General features: G+C 35.8%; 2 protein-coding genes across 12 annotated transcripts; both read left to right on the top strand.

The window, feature by feature from the left end:
• The first annotated feature begins 187 nt into the window (after window positions 1-187).
• Window positions 188-5,713, top strand: LOC111799765 (protein EARLY-RESPONSIVE TO DEHYDRATION 7, chloroplastic-like). Of its 7 annotated transcripts, none has more exons than XR_002815885.1 (5): window positions 188-1,382; window positions 2,243-2,409; window positions 2,911-2,995; window positions 3,500-4,428; window positions 5,445-5,713. XR_002815885.1 is itself a non-coding variant. In XM_023683236.1 (5 exons), exons 1-4 carry the CDS (start codon window positions 436-438, stop codon window positions 3,687-3,689), a joined length of 1,389 nt encoding a protein of 462 aa, XP_023539004.1. In that variant the 5' UTR covers window positions 188-435; the 3' UTR covers window positions 3,690-3,724; window positions 3,866-5,433. The 7 variants fall into 7 exon arrangements, 3 of the variants coding, with proteins under 3 accessions (XP_023539004.1, XP_023539006.1, XP_023539003.1); XR_002815887.1 differs by lacking the exon at window positions 5,445-5,713 and having other exon boundaries at window positions 3,500-4,071; window positions 4,326-5,432; XR_002815886.1 differs by lacking the exon at window positions 5,445-5,713 and adding an exon at window positions 4,529-4,608.
• A 1,033-nt stretch (window positions 5,714-6,746) lies between these two features.
• On the top strand, window positions 6,747-12,940 carry LOC111799759 (histidine kinase 1-like). 5 transcript variants are annotated; one of them, XM_023683227.1, is made up of 14 exons: window positions 6,747-7,034; window positions 7,742-7,941; window positions 8,165-8,407; window positions 8,491-9,288; window positions 9,381-9,628; window positions 9,707-9,866; window positions 10,115-10,241; window positions 10,313-10,402; window positions 10,492-10,680; window positions 10,776-10,845; window positions 10,974-11,016; window positions 11,091-11,231; window positions 11,305-12,390; window positions 12,470-12,940. In XM_023683227.1, the coding sequence occupies exons 2-14, from the start codon at window positions 7,756-7,758 to the stop codon at window positions 12,683-12,685; spliced, it is 3,597 nt and encodes a 1,198-aa protein (XP_023538995.1). In that variant the 5' UTR covers window positions 6,747-7,034; window positions 7,742-7,755; the 3' UTR covers window positions 12,686-12,940. The 5 variants fall into 5 exon arrangements, with proteins under 5 accessions (XP_023538995.1, XP_023538994.1, XP_023538996.1 ...); XM_023683226.1 differs by having other exon boundaries at window positions 6,747-7,041; window positions 12,470-12,939; XM_023683228.1 differs by lacking the exon at window positions 7,742-7,941 and having other exon boundaries at window positions 6,747-7,041; window positions 12,470-12,939.
• Window positions 12,941-14,896: the final 1,956 nt, after the last annotated feature.

Below are 14,896 nucleotides of genomic sequence, written 5' to 3'. Positions count from 1 at the left end.
TTGATATTTTAATTGATATCATATAGTCAATTTTTCTTTTTCTTTTTTTTNTTTTTTTTTTTTTTTTTTTTTTTTTTTTTTTTTTTTTTCTGAAAGAAAGTAAAAAAATGTGAGATCTTATTTAAAATTTATTCGAGATTTTAAAACTGTTTTGAACCAAACAATTAATTATTTGTGAACGAAAAAGAATGATGGAGAGAATAAAGAGCGCGCAATTCCCACTATATAATGGAAGAAAAATTGGATATAGCCGGAGAAGATTCTGGCTTCCGGCTAAATTTCCGGCTACCAGAAGTTGTTGTATGTCCCTCTCAGAATTTTTCAACCATGGCGACGGAGCTGTGTCTGACATCTCTGAAATTCATTGATGTGAATCTGTGATCGCATTGCAATTCCTTCACATCCCTTCTTGTTCTGTTTTCCTCTTCCGTAGCAATGGATTCGCAGAACCCATATCATAACAGTGTCAATACCAACAATTCTTCCCTTTACCCTCAAGTGATTCATTCAAATCCCGAATGCCCTTCTCCTTCCTTTGCGAATCCCAATTCATCTTCGACTGGGAACCTTTACCCAACTCTTGATATGAAGGATTTGGTGGAGAATCTGTTTCCCGTCGATGTGAATTACCGCCATTCTCCTTCGGCTCCTCCCCTTGCGGTGGAAGAGACTATCATCAGAATCCCAGGCGCCATTCTCAACCTCATTGATAAACAGTATAGTGTTGAGCTCGCTTGCGGCGATTTGACGATTGTCCTCATTCGCCAAGGCGAGAGTGCCGTTGCGGTGTTTGCCCGTGTCGCTGACGACATTCAATGGCCATTGGCGAAGGATTTAGCAGCGGTGAAGCTTGACGATTCGCATTACTTCTTCTCATTTCGGGCTCCGAAAGAACGCGGACCGGATTCCGATTCCAGTGATGATGAAGATGAGAAAAATGGGTTGGATGATTATTTGAGCTATGGATTGACGATCATTTCAAAAGGTCAAGAGGGATTATTGAAGGAGCTGGATGGGATTTTGCAGAATTACAGTAGTTTTACGTTGCAGAAGGTATCGGAGAGCGCAAAAAAAGTGGAGGTTCTGGATGAATCTCTGGCCAAAGAGATGTCGCTGGAGGATTTGAAGACGGGGAAGAAGAAAGAAGAAATGGAAGGCAAATGTGCAGCGTATTGGACTACATTGGCTCCTAATGTGGAGGATTATAATGGAATGGCTGCAAAGTTGATTGCAGCGGGATCAGGGCAATTGGTTAAAGGGATTTTGTGGTGTGGTGATGTGACTGTAGAAAGGTTGAAACAGGGGAATGAGGCTATGCAGAAGAGGATGAGTCCCTGTTCTAACACAGAGATCAGCCCTGAAACCCTCCGGAGGATTAAAAGGTTCTTTTTCCCTCTAATTCCTCTGTTTTTCTGCTCTCACTATCATGTTGTTAGCATTTGATTCAAGTTCTCTAGTATCATATCATGTAGAGTTTTGCAAGGTCGCTAAGCAATGGTAATTGACATATGCATCACTCTATCTGCATCTATGAGGAAATTGGTTCGAGTCATTGTAGTCACCTACTCAAGATTTAATATCATACTAGTTACTTTGTCAACATAGTAAGGTCCGGCGGCTATGTAGTTGCTGTTGAGGATTGTTGGGAGGGATTCCCACGTTGACTAATTTTAGGGAATGATCATAGGTACGAGGCCTTTTGGAGAAGCCCAAAACAAAGTCATGAGAGCTTAAAGTGGACAATATCATACTATTGTGGAGAGTCGTGATTCCTAACCGTTTCAACTTGGCCCAAACCTTCATGAATATTAGAAAAAGAAGTTGGACCTTTCTAAGCTCATTTTTTTTGTTTTTTTTGTTTTAATATAGTTTCTAAATTTTAGAATTTTACTTGTTTGAGTTTCCACTATTAATGCTTATATTTTATAGTTGATGAAGAAATACCCTCTCAAACCCTTCATTTCTTTAAACAATCTCTTACAAAGCTCTATTCATTATCTTATTACAATTTATTGTACCCCATGATTTAAGAAACGCTTTAGGTGCATACTTTTGTTGCAGCAGCAGCCACCTCTGGACATGAAAGCTACATCCAAAGTAGATATTTGAGCATTTTTCTGAAATGGGTTTCATATTGCATTTATGGCAGTAGCTTAGTTTGTTTTTTGAGCTGCAACTCTTCTACAAACTGCATGGAAACACTTGCCAAATACTTTCTTGGTCTGACCCTTCATTTATTTAGGGTCAAGAGGGTTACAAGTATGTCGGAGAAAGTAGCAAATGGAGTACTCTCTGGAGTGATTAAAGTTTCTGGATACTTTACAAGTTCAGTGGCTAATTCTAAAGTTGGCAAGAAGTTTTTTGGAATGCTCCCTGGGGAAATGGTGCTAGCTTCTCTTGATGGGTTTGGTATGTCATCAGCTCTTCCCTTTTTTTTTTTTTTTCTTTCCAAAAAAGTGAAGAAGCTGATGATTCTTTAATCAAACTTGAAAATATCTGTATGAAATCTTCTAGCGAAGAAGAAGAAAGAAGAAAGAAGAAAACGAACATGTGGATCTGTAGAGAGGATTGTTGGGAGAGAGTCTGACATTGGCTAATTAAGGGTATGATCGTTTATAAGTAAGGAATACATCTCTATTGGTATGAGGCATTTCGGGAAAGCCCAAAGCAAAACCGCGAGAGCTTATGCTCAAAGTGGATAATATCATTCCATCATGGAGGTCGTGATTCCTAATAGAAACCAATCAACAAAAGTCTAGAAAGAAATTAGATATAGCTGTATCTATGTTACAAAAGAATTGTGTGTTTGAGAGAGAGACTTTGTTAACTTCAGTTTTCTTCATCCTTTACTGATTTCATCTTCTTTAATCTTAGCTTGGTCGATTACTGATATCATCTTCTGTTAATCAGGCAAAGTTTTTGATGCTGTTGAAGTTGCTGGAAAGAATGTCATGGCTACATCTTCCACTGTGACAACTGAACTTGTGACCAAAAGGTAAACCATCACCTACTGCACTGGATAGTAAGAATCCACTAAATTTCAAAAAGAATATCAAGAATACAGCTCAAGAGAAACGCCGAGTTTCCCGAATCTCTCGTACCTACCAGACTATGGTCTAGGTAGAATTATAAGTCAACTAAAGCACAGCTCAACTAGTTAAGACATATATCCTTCCAGGTCTATGACAGGATCGAACAGAACTTTGAATTTCGTACACTTCTAGCTTAGCAACTGGTTTAAGTAGGGGAGGCTATTTTACTATGCTTGCTTTCTAGATTTCTGGATATCTTCCTGCTTCTTTCCAACGTTGAAAGATTCACATCTCGGTCAAAGGGAACTATGTGTGATTCACGACCAGTTTGTAGGGGAAAACCTCGATAACATAAACGTTTATGTTAGAAGATGCACTTCAATTCTCATGCCAGAAGATGCAGTTCGAAAGCAATCTCACATGCTTTATGACGCTTTTATAATGAATTCCTTATATTGTTGTTGCAGGTACGGGGAGCAAGCTGCGAATGCAACCACTGAAAGCCTTGATGCTGCTGGACACGCTGTTGGGACAGCATGGGCTGCTTTGAAGATACGAAAAGTCCTGAATCCAAAAAGTGCTCTCGACCCAACCACTTTAACAAAATCAGCTGTTAAAGCCGCAGCTGCTGAGGCGAAGGCTAAGAACTCCAAGTAAAGTGTTGGAAATTATTTTATATTGGTTAATATCAGGTATGAGCTTCTCCTTGGATTCTTTATCCAAATCATTGTTACTGTAAATTTCCTGTCTGTACACAATTACATGGATCATGAAAAGAATGATATGTTTGGTTTCTGTTTCCTTCCGACAATGGTTCCCTTTCCTCCATCAAGAACCCAAAAAATCGATAAACTTTGTCCCTCACTTGATACATGTAACGACCCAAACTCACCGCTAGCAGATATTGTTTGTCCTGTCTGCTAGCGGTGGATTTAGGTTGTTATAATACAAGTCAGTCTGCAAATCATGGTCACAAGCTGCCAGTTTCCAATCAGGTGTCTGCAGCAAATTCAACCCCGTTGTTTTCTCTTTTATATCTGTAAGTGTTCGGGTCATTTTGTTCAGCTCGATAAACCTTGAAAAACTATTCCTGTCTAGAAATTGTCAAAGAAACATATACCATGGATCAAGAGTTTAGAAGTTCGAATTTTCTTAGAAATTGTTCTAAGACATTTTTGCACACCTTGAATGATTGATGTCATTGAATCATGTTTGAGATTGGTGGCTAGCATGATCTGAATTCACTGACTTTTTAAGATATTTGATTCCACTAACGGTCCCATTGATTATTAGGCCAACTTCGTGATGGGCAGCACAGTGTGTGTAGGTAGGACAAAAGCTTTCCAAATTATTCTCTTGAAGATGAACATCCCACAGGATCTTCCTCCATCAGCAGGTAGGATTTTGAGCTTTAATATCTTTATTATTGTTTCCTGAAGTTAATAATTTGAGCTCTTGTCTTCTTGTTCCAACAACTTGATCTGGGATTCTGGCAGGACATTGTTAGATAGTGGGTTAAGGTTGGTAAAGCAGCTAAACCAGCCAATTATATAGCCAAATTCTATTGCAAATTAAAGGGCCCGAGTTCATATACCTACCTAGAATTTAATATCCAACCGCTCGTGAGAATAGTTGCGGTGTGAGCTGCACGCAATTTGGTTCAAACCCACTCACAGATATATGCCATGAGTTTATAGCGACCCATCAGAACATAAGAGTGAAAATTTAGAAACCTATAAAATTAGTTGAATTGCATGAAGGTTCGTCCTGAAATATATAACACGAGTTAATGATAGTGACCTATTAGACATAAGAGTGGAAGTTTAGAGACTTGTTAAAACCTAAATTAAGGATAGATGTCACTACGATGACATGATTTAGTAGCGGTGACATATTAGGCACAATCTTATAAGGCTCGAAAAGGTGATTTCTGTGTCACTTTAGTAGTATTATATTGCATCTCATAATATCCTTTTGCCCATATGGAATCAAATGCTATCTCATAAGAGGGAAACATTGAATGAAAAGGCACTAATTCTTACCCACTAAAGAAAGAGCTAAGATTTGATTTCTTTTTTTGTGTTGAAATCTGAAGAATTTGGGTTAGAAATTAAGTTATGTTCCTTTAGGATTTGTGAAATCTCTTCCAAATCAGATCCACTAAAGTGTATTTCGAATCATATCTCTTCGTTTCTTTTTCTCACAAACATGTTTGGATCCAAATCAACATAATATAACTTAAAGGTTTGAATGATCGGTTTGTAAACTTATCCAAAAAGTAACTTTTTAAACAATAATTTGTGGCACTTGAAACATGATGATGTAAATCGTGCTTGAAAATAGATATCAAAGACTTTATGAACATCCCTTTCTCCTATGATCCAAAACGTCATTTTTTTTTTATCCTGTTAGTACTTGGAAGGAACTCAACTATAGCAAAGATGTACTCACGTGGACATATATCGTGGGTTGGTCTCGTGATCGAAAGAGTCTTCAAGAAACAAGAGGGAAAGAATTCAATATATGGTGGCCACCTACCTGAAATTTAATATCTTACATGTTCGTCAACTGAATATAGCACGGTTTGGAAAAGATGTACACTGCATACATTGTAAATATGAAGCAGAGGTCCAGATCCAAACGGTTCAACTTTATCAAGCTAAGTAACCTAATTAATGCAACCCCACATAGCATGAGTTCATTACTATATTTTTATAGCTAATCCCACCTCTATGTAGTACTAAGAATGCATTAGTTCAAAAAGTTGTGATTAAACTAATTAATTAATCAATTTTTTAGGTTATCCTTTCCCTAAAAAGTTATATGAGTATGTGAACTCAATTTTATCATTAGGGTTTAGATTCTAAGTTGGTACAATTTTTGAATATTTTAATTTAAATGAAAAAGTAAGTGGAAATATAATATGGTATTATACCCTTTCGAGACGTGAAACGATAAATAAATAGAAAAAAAAAATCTTCGATTAGGTCTAACAAAAAAACAATCAATATCTAGTCGTTAGATTAAAAAATTTAACTTACAAAAACGTTAATAATGTCTGATTGTTGAGCTATCCTCATGTTGATTAGTAACATCAGCTTTAAACGTTCCTAAGTTATTAGGATTGAATTTAATTATCATTGAATAATTGATAGTTTGAAAATATCATGAATTAAAGGGTATATGTTGAATTAAAGGGTATATGTCAATAAGAGTATAGAAAAGAAATGACACCCGAGATGAAAAATCTCTACTTCACTCCTCAAAACTCTTTTTTAGGTTTTTTTTTGTAGTGTACTACAACGGTCCTCTCGTGGGTGAGAACCAAACAATCAATCTTCGACTGATTCTTTCAGAGGTTCATAATCTAACCTATATCAATCCTCTCGTTTTCTTCACAATCTTCTTTTTTTTATCATAACATTCTGTTTGACGTTCGATTTGAGAATAGTCTTTTCGAGCTTACCCAATGAAAGTTCTAGCCATAAAAATCACTAAAAATTCAAAGACGTGATATCATCATTGACATATGGTATAATTGAAACTCGTAAAGGCTAACCGTCAAGTCGAGAAATATCTCCTATACCCGAGTCAACTTTGAACAAGAGGAGTACGAAAAAGATAAAATTTGAAGCTATGATAGTACAAGAAAAAAATTTCTCCCCTCATGAAAGTTGATAGCTTGTAAGATAGGTCCCTCGTGCATGTGGGAATGTCATGAAAAATTGATAATTGAGCAAAAGGAAACGAACGATGTTCATGAGATAAGCATCAAATATCCCAAAATCAAACCAAATTCCCCACTAACAGACTAAATTCCTTGTAGCAGTTCTAGTGATCCATTTCCAGAGCTTTGAAGATTTCTTCTCCTCATTGTTCTATATCTTCAATGTATTTGATGAACTTTTTCATTCAACGAATCGCCGCCGCAGATACAAATCTTCACCATTCGCCGACGGAAAAGCGGCAGAGGTGAAGAAAACTCGATCATCGTCATCTTAGGTAAAAGGTAACTTGTTCTTCTTTTTCTCTTTACTTTATTACGATTCTTTCCAGGTTGCTCGAATTTTTCCCTCCAATGGCGATTCGTAAGCACGACAAAGCCATCCCCATCTTTTGCTATGAAGTCAAAAGTTGTGTTAGCTGAATCAAACAGTATTGAACTCTCCTTTTACTTTACTTTTGTGGATTTAAAGAGTAGATTGATAATCGGACACGTATTTCGTTGATATTCCAGAATCTAACAAATCCCAATAGCTAATCGAGTTTCAAACAGGGAATGCCCTTTTTAAGCTCTACAGAATCCTTTCAACAGATCGTATTCCTTTTCTTCGTTGATTGCTGGAGTGAAATCTTCTGCTATATCTCCTTGTGGCCATTATTTGCAATTTTTCCAAGATTTTTTGTTCATAATGGATGTGTGAATTTGAAATATAATAATTGGATAAAATCCACCACCTCCTCTGCCACTTTCAGAAGAAAAAAAGTAATAATAAAAGAGTTTTCTAGCAGATATTGCCTTGAAAAAGTGGGAGGTGACACAAGGAGCAGTATATTTAAAAACCTCCACCCAATTGCACATATTCTCTTCTTGACACCAAAACCAGGCCCTTTCTGCAAAAGAATGTATATTATTTTGTAGCTTCAAGTATTAATGGCAGAAGAGGATACCCTCTCTGAAATTTCTGAATCTTCTTCGTCTTCTTCAGCTCTCACCTCTCCAATGTCTACTCCCTTGAGGAAGGTGTTCTGTAGAATTTCAGGCCTTGCAAGTTCTCTGAGAAGAAACACAGCCCCTCACAGTAGAAGAATCTTTCACAGAGATGTTGAGCAGCAAGAGTTTCAATATGCAAACTCTCATTGCCTCTCTTCTTACTACAGTGTTTTTGTTGCTCGTCTTGCCATAATGGTTAGTCTTATTTTTCAAAAATGATCTGAAACTGATTCAAGCTTAACCCGCTTATGATCTGATCAGTTCTTACACACAAGTTTTTCTCTCACCACCTGTGATTCTCTGCAGTTTTTTGTTCATGTTGTTTGGGTTCTAGTAATACATATAGGTGGCTTTCAGCTTGATTATAAGTCTTGGCAGTGCACTGGTAGAAGTGATGATTTATTACATTAAAATACAGGTGATGCTTGCTATTTTGATTGGGCTGTTGACAGTTCTCACATGGCATTTCACAAAGAGCTACACAGCAGAGTCACTACATAGCTTGGCGTATGGTCTTCGCCATGAACTGCTGCAGCGCCCGATCTTACGGATGTGGAGTGTCTTAAATTCCACGGCTGAAATAACCACAGCTCAGGTTAAGCTCTCAGAATATGTAATGAGGAAGTACAGCAAGCCTACTAATCAAGCAGAGCAAGTTGAGGTTATTTTCTTATCCTTTGTCTGATTTACCTTTCATATTTTTGGCCTAGAATCCATGTTTCAAGTGTTAATTCTTTTCTTTAGCTGTATGAAGCAATGAGGGACGTTACGTGGGCGATGTTTGCGAGTCGAAAAGCTCTTAATGCCATAACCATCAATTACAAGAATGGCTTTGTCCAGGCATTCCATCGAGATCATACAAGCAACAATACGTTTTATATTTACTCAGATCTTACAAACTATACCATTAGTGCCACTGAATCGCATAATATCAATCGGCTTTCGTCGGGTGAAGGGTGGTCAGAGCCACACATACACGGCAATATGTCTGCAAAATGGTATAGGGAACCTCTTGATCCCATTAGTGGCCAGAAGATAGGGAAAGCGAAGCAAATCCCTCCAGAGGACTTGATTAGTATTGCTGGCATTTCACAATTAGCAGATGGTGTTGCCTCATGGCATGTTACTGTGAGCAAGTACATGGATACACCATTGCTTTCTGCAGCCCTGCCTGTTTCCGATGCTTCGAATGAAAGCATAGTTGCGGTGGTGGGCGTTACAACCTCACTTTATAGTGTAGGTCAACTAATGAAGGAGCTTGTTGAGTTCCATAGTGGACATATTTATCTAACCTCTCAAGAGGGCTACTTGCTTGCTACTTCAGCCAATGCTCCCCTGTTAAGAAATACATCAAGTGGTCCAAAGCTCACGATGGCTGTTGATTCCCAGGACGATGTGATTCGATTAGGAGCAGAGCGGTTACAGAAAACCTATGGAAACAATTTTCCTCCTGGACATGAGGTTCATGAAGAGAATGTCAAGCTTGGTGATCAGCAATATTACATTGACTCGTTTTTTCTTAATCTGAAGAGGCTTCCTATTGTAAGTATCTTTATCCATCTATCCATCGACTCGCTTCTTATCGAGTACTTACGAACTTAATCAGATACTCGACTGCATTTTGGTTTCTGTAGGTGGGGGTTGTCATCATTCCTAGACAATACATAATGGGAAAGGTAGATGAGAGAGCTGTCAAAACATTGGTTATACTGATTTCTGCATCTTTATGCATCTTAGTTATTGGATGTCTATGCATTTTGATTCTGACAAAAGGAGTATCTAAGGAAATGAAACTAAGGGCAGAACTAATAAGCCATCTTGATGCAAGAAGAAGAGCAGAGGCATCTAGTAATTACAAGAGTCAATTTCTAGCGAATATGAGGTGAGTTTATTTAACACGAAACGAGTATCTCCAGCCTTTACTTTACTGACCATAGCTTCCCCCCACATGGTACTGCAGTCATGAACTGAGGACACCGATGGCAGCAGTAATTGGATTACTGGACATTCTAATGTGTGATGACTGTCTCAATAACGAACAATTCGCAACCGTTACTCAAATTAGAAAATGCTCAACCGCTCTACTCCGACTTCTCAACAACATTCTAGATCTAAGCAAGGTAACACAAACTTGTTTTCTTACTTCTACCAGTAGGATATTAGTGAGGGCATAGTGATAATTTGCTCGGGTTGTCTTGGCTAGAGGGGAGGAACGGTTTCGGGTATTGTCGAGTCGGAGACTTTGGAAGGTATAGCCTCTCGAAAGGCTATTGATATTAGGAGAGTCCCAACACATCTGTTCTGATAGTGTGCAGTTAAGAATGTGAAATATAATGGCCTAATTATTATTATCCCAATAACCATACAGGTTGAATCCGGAAAGCTAGTTTTGGAAGATGCCGAGTTTGACCTGGGACGAGAACTTGAAGGGCTTGTTGATGTGTTCTCTGTGCAGTGCATTAACCATAATGTGGAGACTGTATTGGATCTCTCTGGTATGCTTTCTCGTCACTGAGTGACTCGACTACAATGTGTGTAGTGCTAATAAACGATACTCTTTTCTTAGATGATATGCCAAAATTAGTGCGAGGAGACTCGGGCCGAGTTGTTCAAATTTTCACAAACTTGATCAGCAATTCTATCAAATTCACAACCTGTAAGTGTTCCTCGGGGTCGCTTATCACATTGAAGTTTTGTTGTGTTACGAAGAGTGTGCTTGGATTGACGGTCTCATACATCTTGCAGCTGGTCACATCATTCTTCGAGGGTGGTGTGAGACGTCGAATAATCTCAACGACGTAGGCAATTTCTGTACCGATCAGAAGAAATCACGATTTCCTAATTGGACAAAGATGAAACAACAGGGAGACCACACAAAGAATGAGAAAGATAACAAAATGACCTTGTGGTTTGAACTTGATGACACTGGATGTGGTAAATACTCATAAAAAAAACAAATTATGCCTAGAGAGAATGATTTCTTGTTTATTTCTAGATGCTAAGAAAAACTATTTCCCTGCACCTTATAGGGATGGATCCAAGAAAATGGGAATCTGTTTTCGAGAGCTTTGAGCAAGCAGATCCCTCGACAACCCGAACGTAAGTAATTAATGCACTTAAATATAATGTTTAACTTTCAAGTACACTGACAAAAGTTCTTACAGTTCACAAAAACAGAAAGTTATATATCATATGATTTGCGATTCTAAAAACGTTACATCTTTTAGGCATGGTGGAACGGGTCTTGGGTTATGCATCGTACGTACCTTGGTGAGCATCAACTACATAACACACATGCTTAGAGCTTTTACAAAGACAACTACTAACTATGAAGCTAATAACAGGTTAACAAGATGGGGGGAGAAATCAAGGTTGTAAAGAAGAACGGCCCGGGAACGTTGATGCGACTTTATTTGGTTCTTAGCACGCCTGTAGATTCGATGGATCATCACTGTCAGCTTGATTTCACACAACATAATGCAGTGGTGAGTGAAGAAATCTATTTCTTTAAACAAAATCACGTGCTCGTTAGTACTATGTTTATGCGTGCAAATGCAGGTACTGCTTGCACTCCGTGGCAGCATGAGTCGATTAATCACGTCACAGTGGCTTCGTAAAATCGGACTGCTCACATTAGAAGCTTCAGAGTGGAATGAACTAACACTAATCCTTCAGGAACTCTTTCAAGCCAGAAGTTCAGAAACTAAAAAGGGATTTAGTCCACAGGATTCACTAGGTGAACCATTACGAGCAGAGCTAATGAGAATTAAAGATATGAAAAGCCAAATATTCATCATCGTTGCCGATATCGGGATACTCGACTTGAGCACGGATATTTGGAAGGACCAACTTTACTTCCTTGATAAGTACTCTGGAAAAGCAAAATTCGCATGGATGTTAAACCACGATACGTCCAACGCCATTAAGATGGAGCTCCGGGGAAAAGGGCACATTATAATGAACAATAAGCCATTGTACAAAGCCAAAATGGTTCATATTTTGGAAGCTGCTATGAAGGACAGAAATCTTGAGTTGCAGAAGAAAAGCGCTTCAAGAATTGCATCAAAGGAAGGGAATTATCATGAATGTCTTGAAATTGATTCCACTCAGTTTGAAACTGCCAGCTCCGATGATTCTGATATATCTGAACTTAGCAATTGTAACTCTCAGTGTGCAAAATTTCAAGTCAAAGACAGTCTAGAAGAAACGATAGCAAAACCATGTCAGTCGCCATTTTCGCCCGTTAACCATAGCTTAGTTGAGCTAACTCATGTACATTCGAACGAGAGTAATATGAGGACTGGGGATCCACGTGACACGAGGCAGAATTCGTCAAAGCCTCAATGTCGAAGTTCGGAATCCAGTGGACAGAACTTGGGATGCAACTATCCTACAAGCCAAGGAGAATCACATTCGAAGAACGTTCCGAGTAAAAGATCTCTTGAAGGGCTACGCATTTTGCTTGCAGAAGATACACCGGTTCTCCAAAGAGTAACGACGATAATGCTCGAAAAGATGGGAGCCATGGCCATTGCTGTCGGAGACGGACTGCAGGCTGTAGAAGCTATAACTGCCATGCTAAGTGCTGAAGAGCAAAGAAGGGAATGCCCCACAAGATATGACTTGATATTAATGGACTGCCAAGTAAGTACCAAGCCTCCATGAACCACAATTGAGATATATGGACTATGTGAAGTTTCTAAAACCTTCCTTTTTGAAACAGATGCCAAGGATGGATGGCTATGAAGCAACGAAGGCTATTAGAAAGCTAGAAGCGGGATCGAGGCTTCACGTTCCGATTGTAGCATTGACAGCCCACGCAATGTCATCTGATGAAGCCAAATGCTTGGAGGTCGGAATGGATGCATACCTAACAAAGCCAATCGACTATAAGCTGATGGTATCCACCATACTTTCCCTCGCTCAAAGAAGAGGCTAAGAAAGCTTGCTAAAGGTTTCGGTTTTGAAAATCAACGCAAAGTTGCTCCCTTACCGAACAACAGGAAGCTAGAAGGCCTTGAAGGATCGAAGCGATCGAAGCGGGCAGAAGATCATAGCTCTAACACTCAAGAGTATGAACAAAATGATGCAAATTCTATGTTTAATGACATCAGCAACAGATAGAAATGGTTGGGTGTAAATTTGTGAATCAGACGAGAGTGGAAGTTTTCTTTTTTTTTTTTTTGTAACAAACAAAAATAAAAAGGAAATAAATCTTTTTTTTTTTTAAAGATAATTTGTTCTCTTAAAAAATTTGTTAATAGACATTTATGTTTAATATTTGAAATAAATAAATATATAATTGGTAAACTAATATTTAAAATTTTAAAATGTATATTAAAATAATAACTATTATTATTATTTTAAATTATTTTATTTATTATTCTGAAATTAAAAATATATTTAATAAATTTAAGATTTTTAATTTGGAAAATCTATATATAACAAAATATATATATATATATATATATATTTTAAAATTGGTAAACTTTTTTAAAAATAGATAAAATCTTAAAAAAAATATTTTTAAAAATTCAAAATCTTTTAAATTAAAATTTTTAAATAATTTTTAAATTTAGAATATTTTTTTATACATAAATCATAAAATTAATAATTATAATTTAATTCCTTATTTATTAAAATTATTTATCCTTAAGATATAATAGAATAATTTTCTATTAAATAACTCTTATCTAAATAAATTTAGAAAGATAAATTTAAAAAAATAAATAATCACATTTATTTTAAGTTATTTGAGATATCATTTGAAATCTTAGATTTATTTTTACTTTTTAAAATATTTTGAATATATTATATTCATTTAATTAAAATTTAATAAAAAAATATTTTATTTTTCCCTATAAATATTAACACTTCTCACACTATTTTTCCGGTAAAGTATTCATTCTTTCAAGATTCTTGACTGCAACTTAGACTATTTTTCTTATACAAATATTCATTCTTTCAATATACAAATCATCGTCATGGAATTGTCTAATGGAATTGGTGCTTCCGCTACACCTCGATCCTTTATACCACCAATTCAATTTAGTCACCCTTTCATTCCTCGACCAGGTAAGTTTCGAACAAATCCTTAGATAATAGTTCATTTTATTATAATTATTATTCTCATTCCATAATTATATATTTATTAAATTTTTTTTGTTTGTCAGGACTTTTATCCATGAATTATTATATGCGTTGCCATCACATGTATAACCATTCACGGCCAACACCGCCTCCACCGCCGCCGCCACAGTCCTATCCAACAATAAATTTTTGTGAAGGACTATATTGGAGAATAATAAATCAAGTTAATTATTATTTTAGGTAAGTATATAATTTATTTTTATAATTAAATTTATTAGTTTTTAACTATTTGTATTTACATTTTTTACTTTTAAAAAAGATTAATTTTTATTTTGTTTTTTTATAAGATAATATTAAATTTTAAACTAATTTATAAAATATATGTTTAGATTTTTTATTTAAAAAATAATTATCTTCTAAATTTCAATTTTTAATAAAATTTATTATTAAGAATATTATTTAATGAAATTTATGATTAACAAGATGATTAAATAAATTTATTATTGATGCAGTGATAAAAATTTAATTAAAGACACTCATTTAAGGAGCCACATGGATAAGCATGGATGGGTTTCTATTACATTAATAGCTACCTTTCCAAGGGTGAGTAAAATTTTATATTTTAATTTTATTTTGATGATTTATAAATTTTGTATTATGCTATTATTTGTGTTTTATTAATATTTATTTTATTTTATTTTACAGATGCAGCTGCTAACCAATGATATTGGATTTATTTTATTTGCATTACGTGGTTCAAGTGTTATTGAAGTATCGGTAAGTATTCTAGAAATATCTTATAATTTAATATAATTTTTTTTTAATAAATTAAATTTTAATTTAATTTAATTCTAAAATAAATAATTTAAATTTATATATTTATATATTTTAATTTTGATTATTGGGTTTTAATATTACGTTAATAACTCTTTTTTTTATTTGATTTCTAGGGTGACAAGATAAGGAGGAAGAGACGATTATTCCATTAATATTTTATTTTAATTTTAAAAAATTATATTAAAAATATATATTAGAGTAATATAAAAATGAATAAAAATTA

Source organism: Cucurbita pepo, chromosome LG08 (genome assembly GCF_002806865.2).
Source record: "Cucurbita pepo subsp. pepo cultivar mu-cu-16 chromosome LG08, ASM280686v2, whole genome shotgun sequence".
NCBI lineage: Eukaryota > Viridiplantae > Streptophyta > Magnoliopsida > Cucurbitales > Cucurbitaceae > Cucurbita > Cucurbita pepo.
This window is presented reverse-complemented; position numbering and strand designations above follow the sequence as displayed.

What these genes read in the sequence shown, in the direction of transcription:
- LOC111799765 (XM_023683236.1), top strand. Translation starts at nt 436, where the DNA reads ATGGATTCGCAGAACCCATATCATAACAGTGTCAATACCAACAATTCT. An exon ending in AGCTTCTCTTGATGGGTTTG is followed by an intron (nt 2,410 to 2,910) that starts GTATGTCATCAG and finishes TCTGTTAATCAG; the next exon opens with GCAAAGTTTTTGATGCTGTT. An exon ending in ACTGAACTTGTGACCAAAAG is followed by an intron (nt 2,996 to 3,499) that starts GTAAACCATCAC and finishes TTGTTGTTGCAG; the next exon opens with GTACGGGGAGCAAGCTGCGA.
- LOC111799759 (XM_023683224.1), top strand. Translation starts at nt 7,687, where the DNA reads ATGGCAGAAGAGGATACCCTCTCTGAAATTTCTGAATCTTCTTCGTCT. An exon ending in CAATTTCTAGCGAATATGAG is followed by an intron (nt 9,629 to 9,706) that starts GTGAGTTTATTT and finishes ATGGTACTGCAG; the next exon opens with TCATGAACTGAGGACACCGA. An exon ending in GATCCCTCGACAACCCGAAC is followed by an intron (nt 10,846 to 10,973) that starts GTAAGTAATTAA and finishes TACATCTTTTAG; the next exon opens with GCATGGTGGAACGGGTCTTG.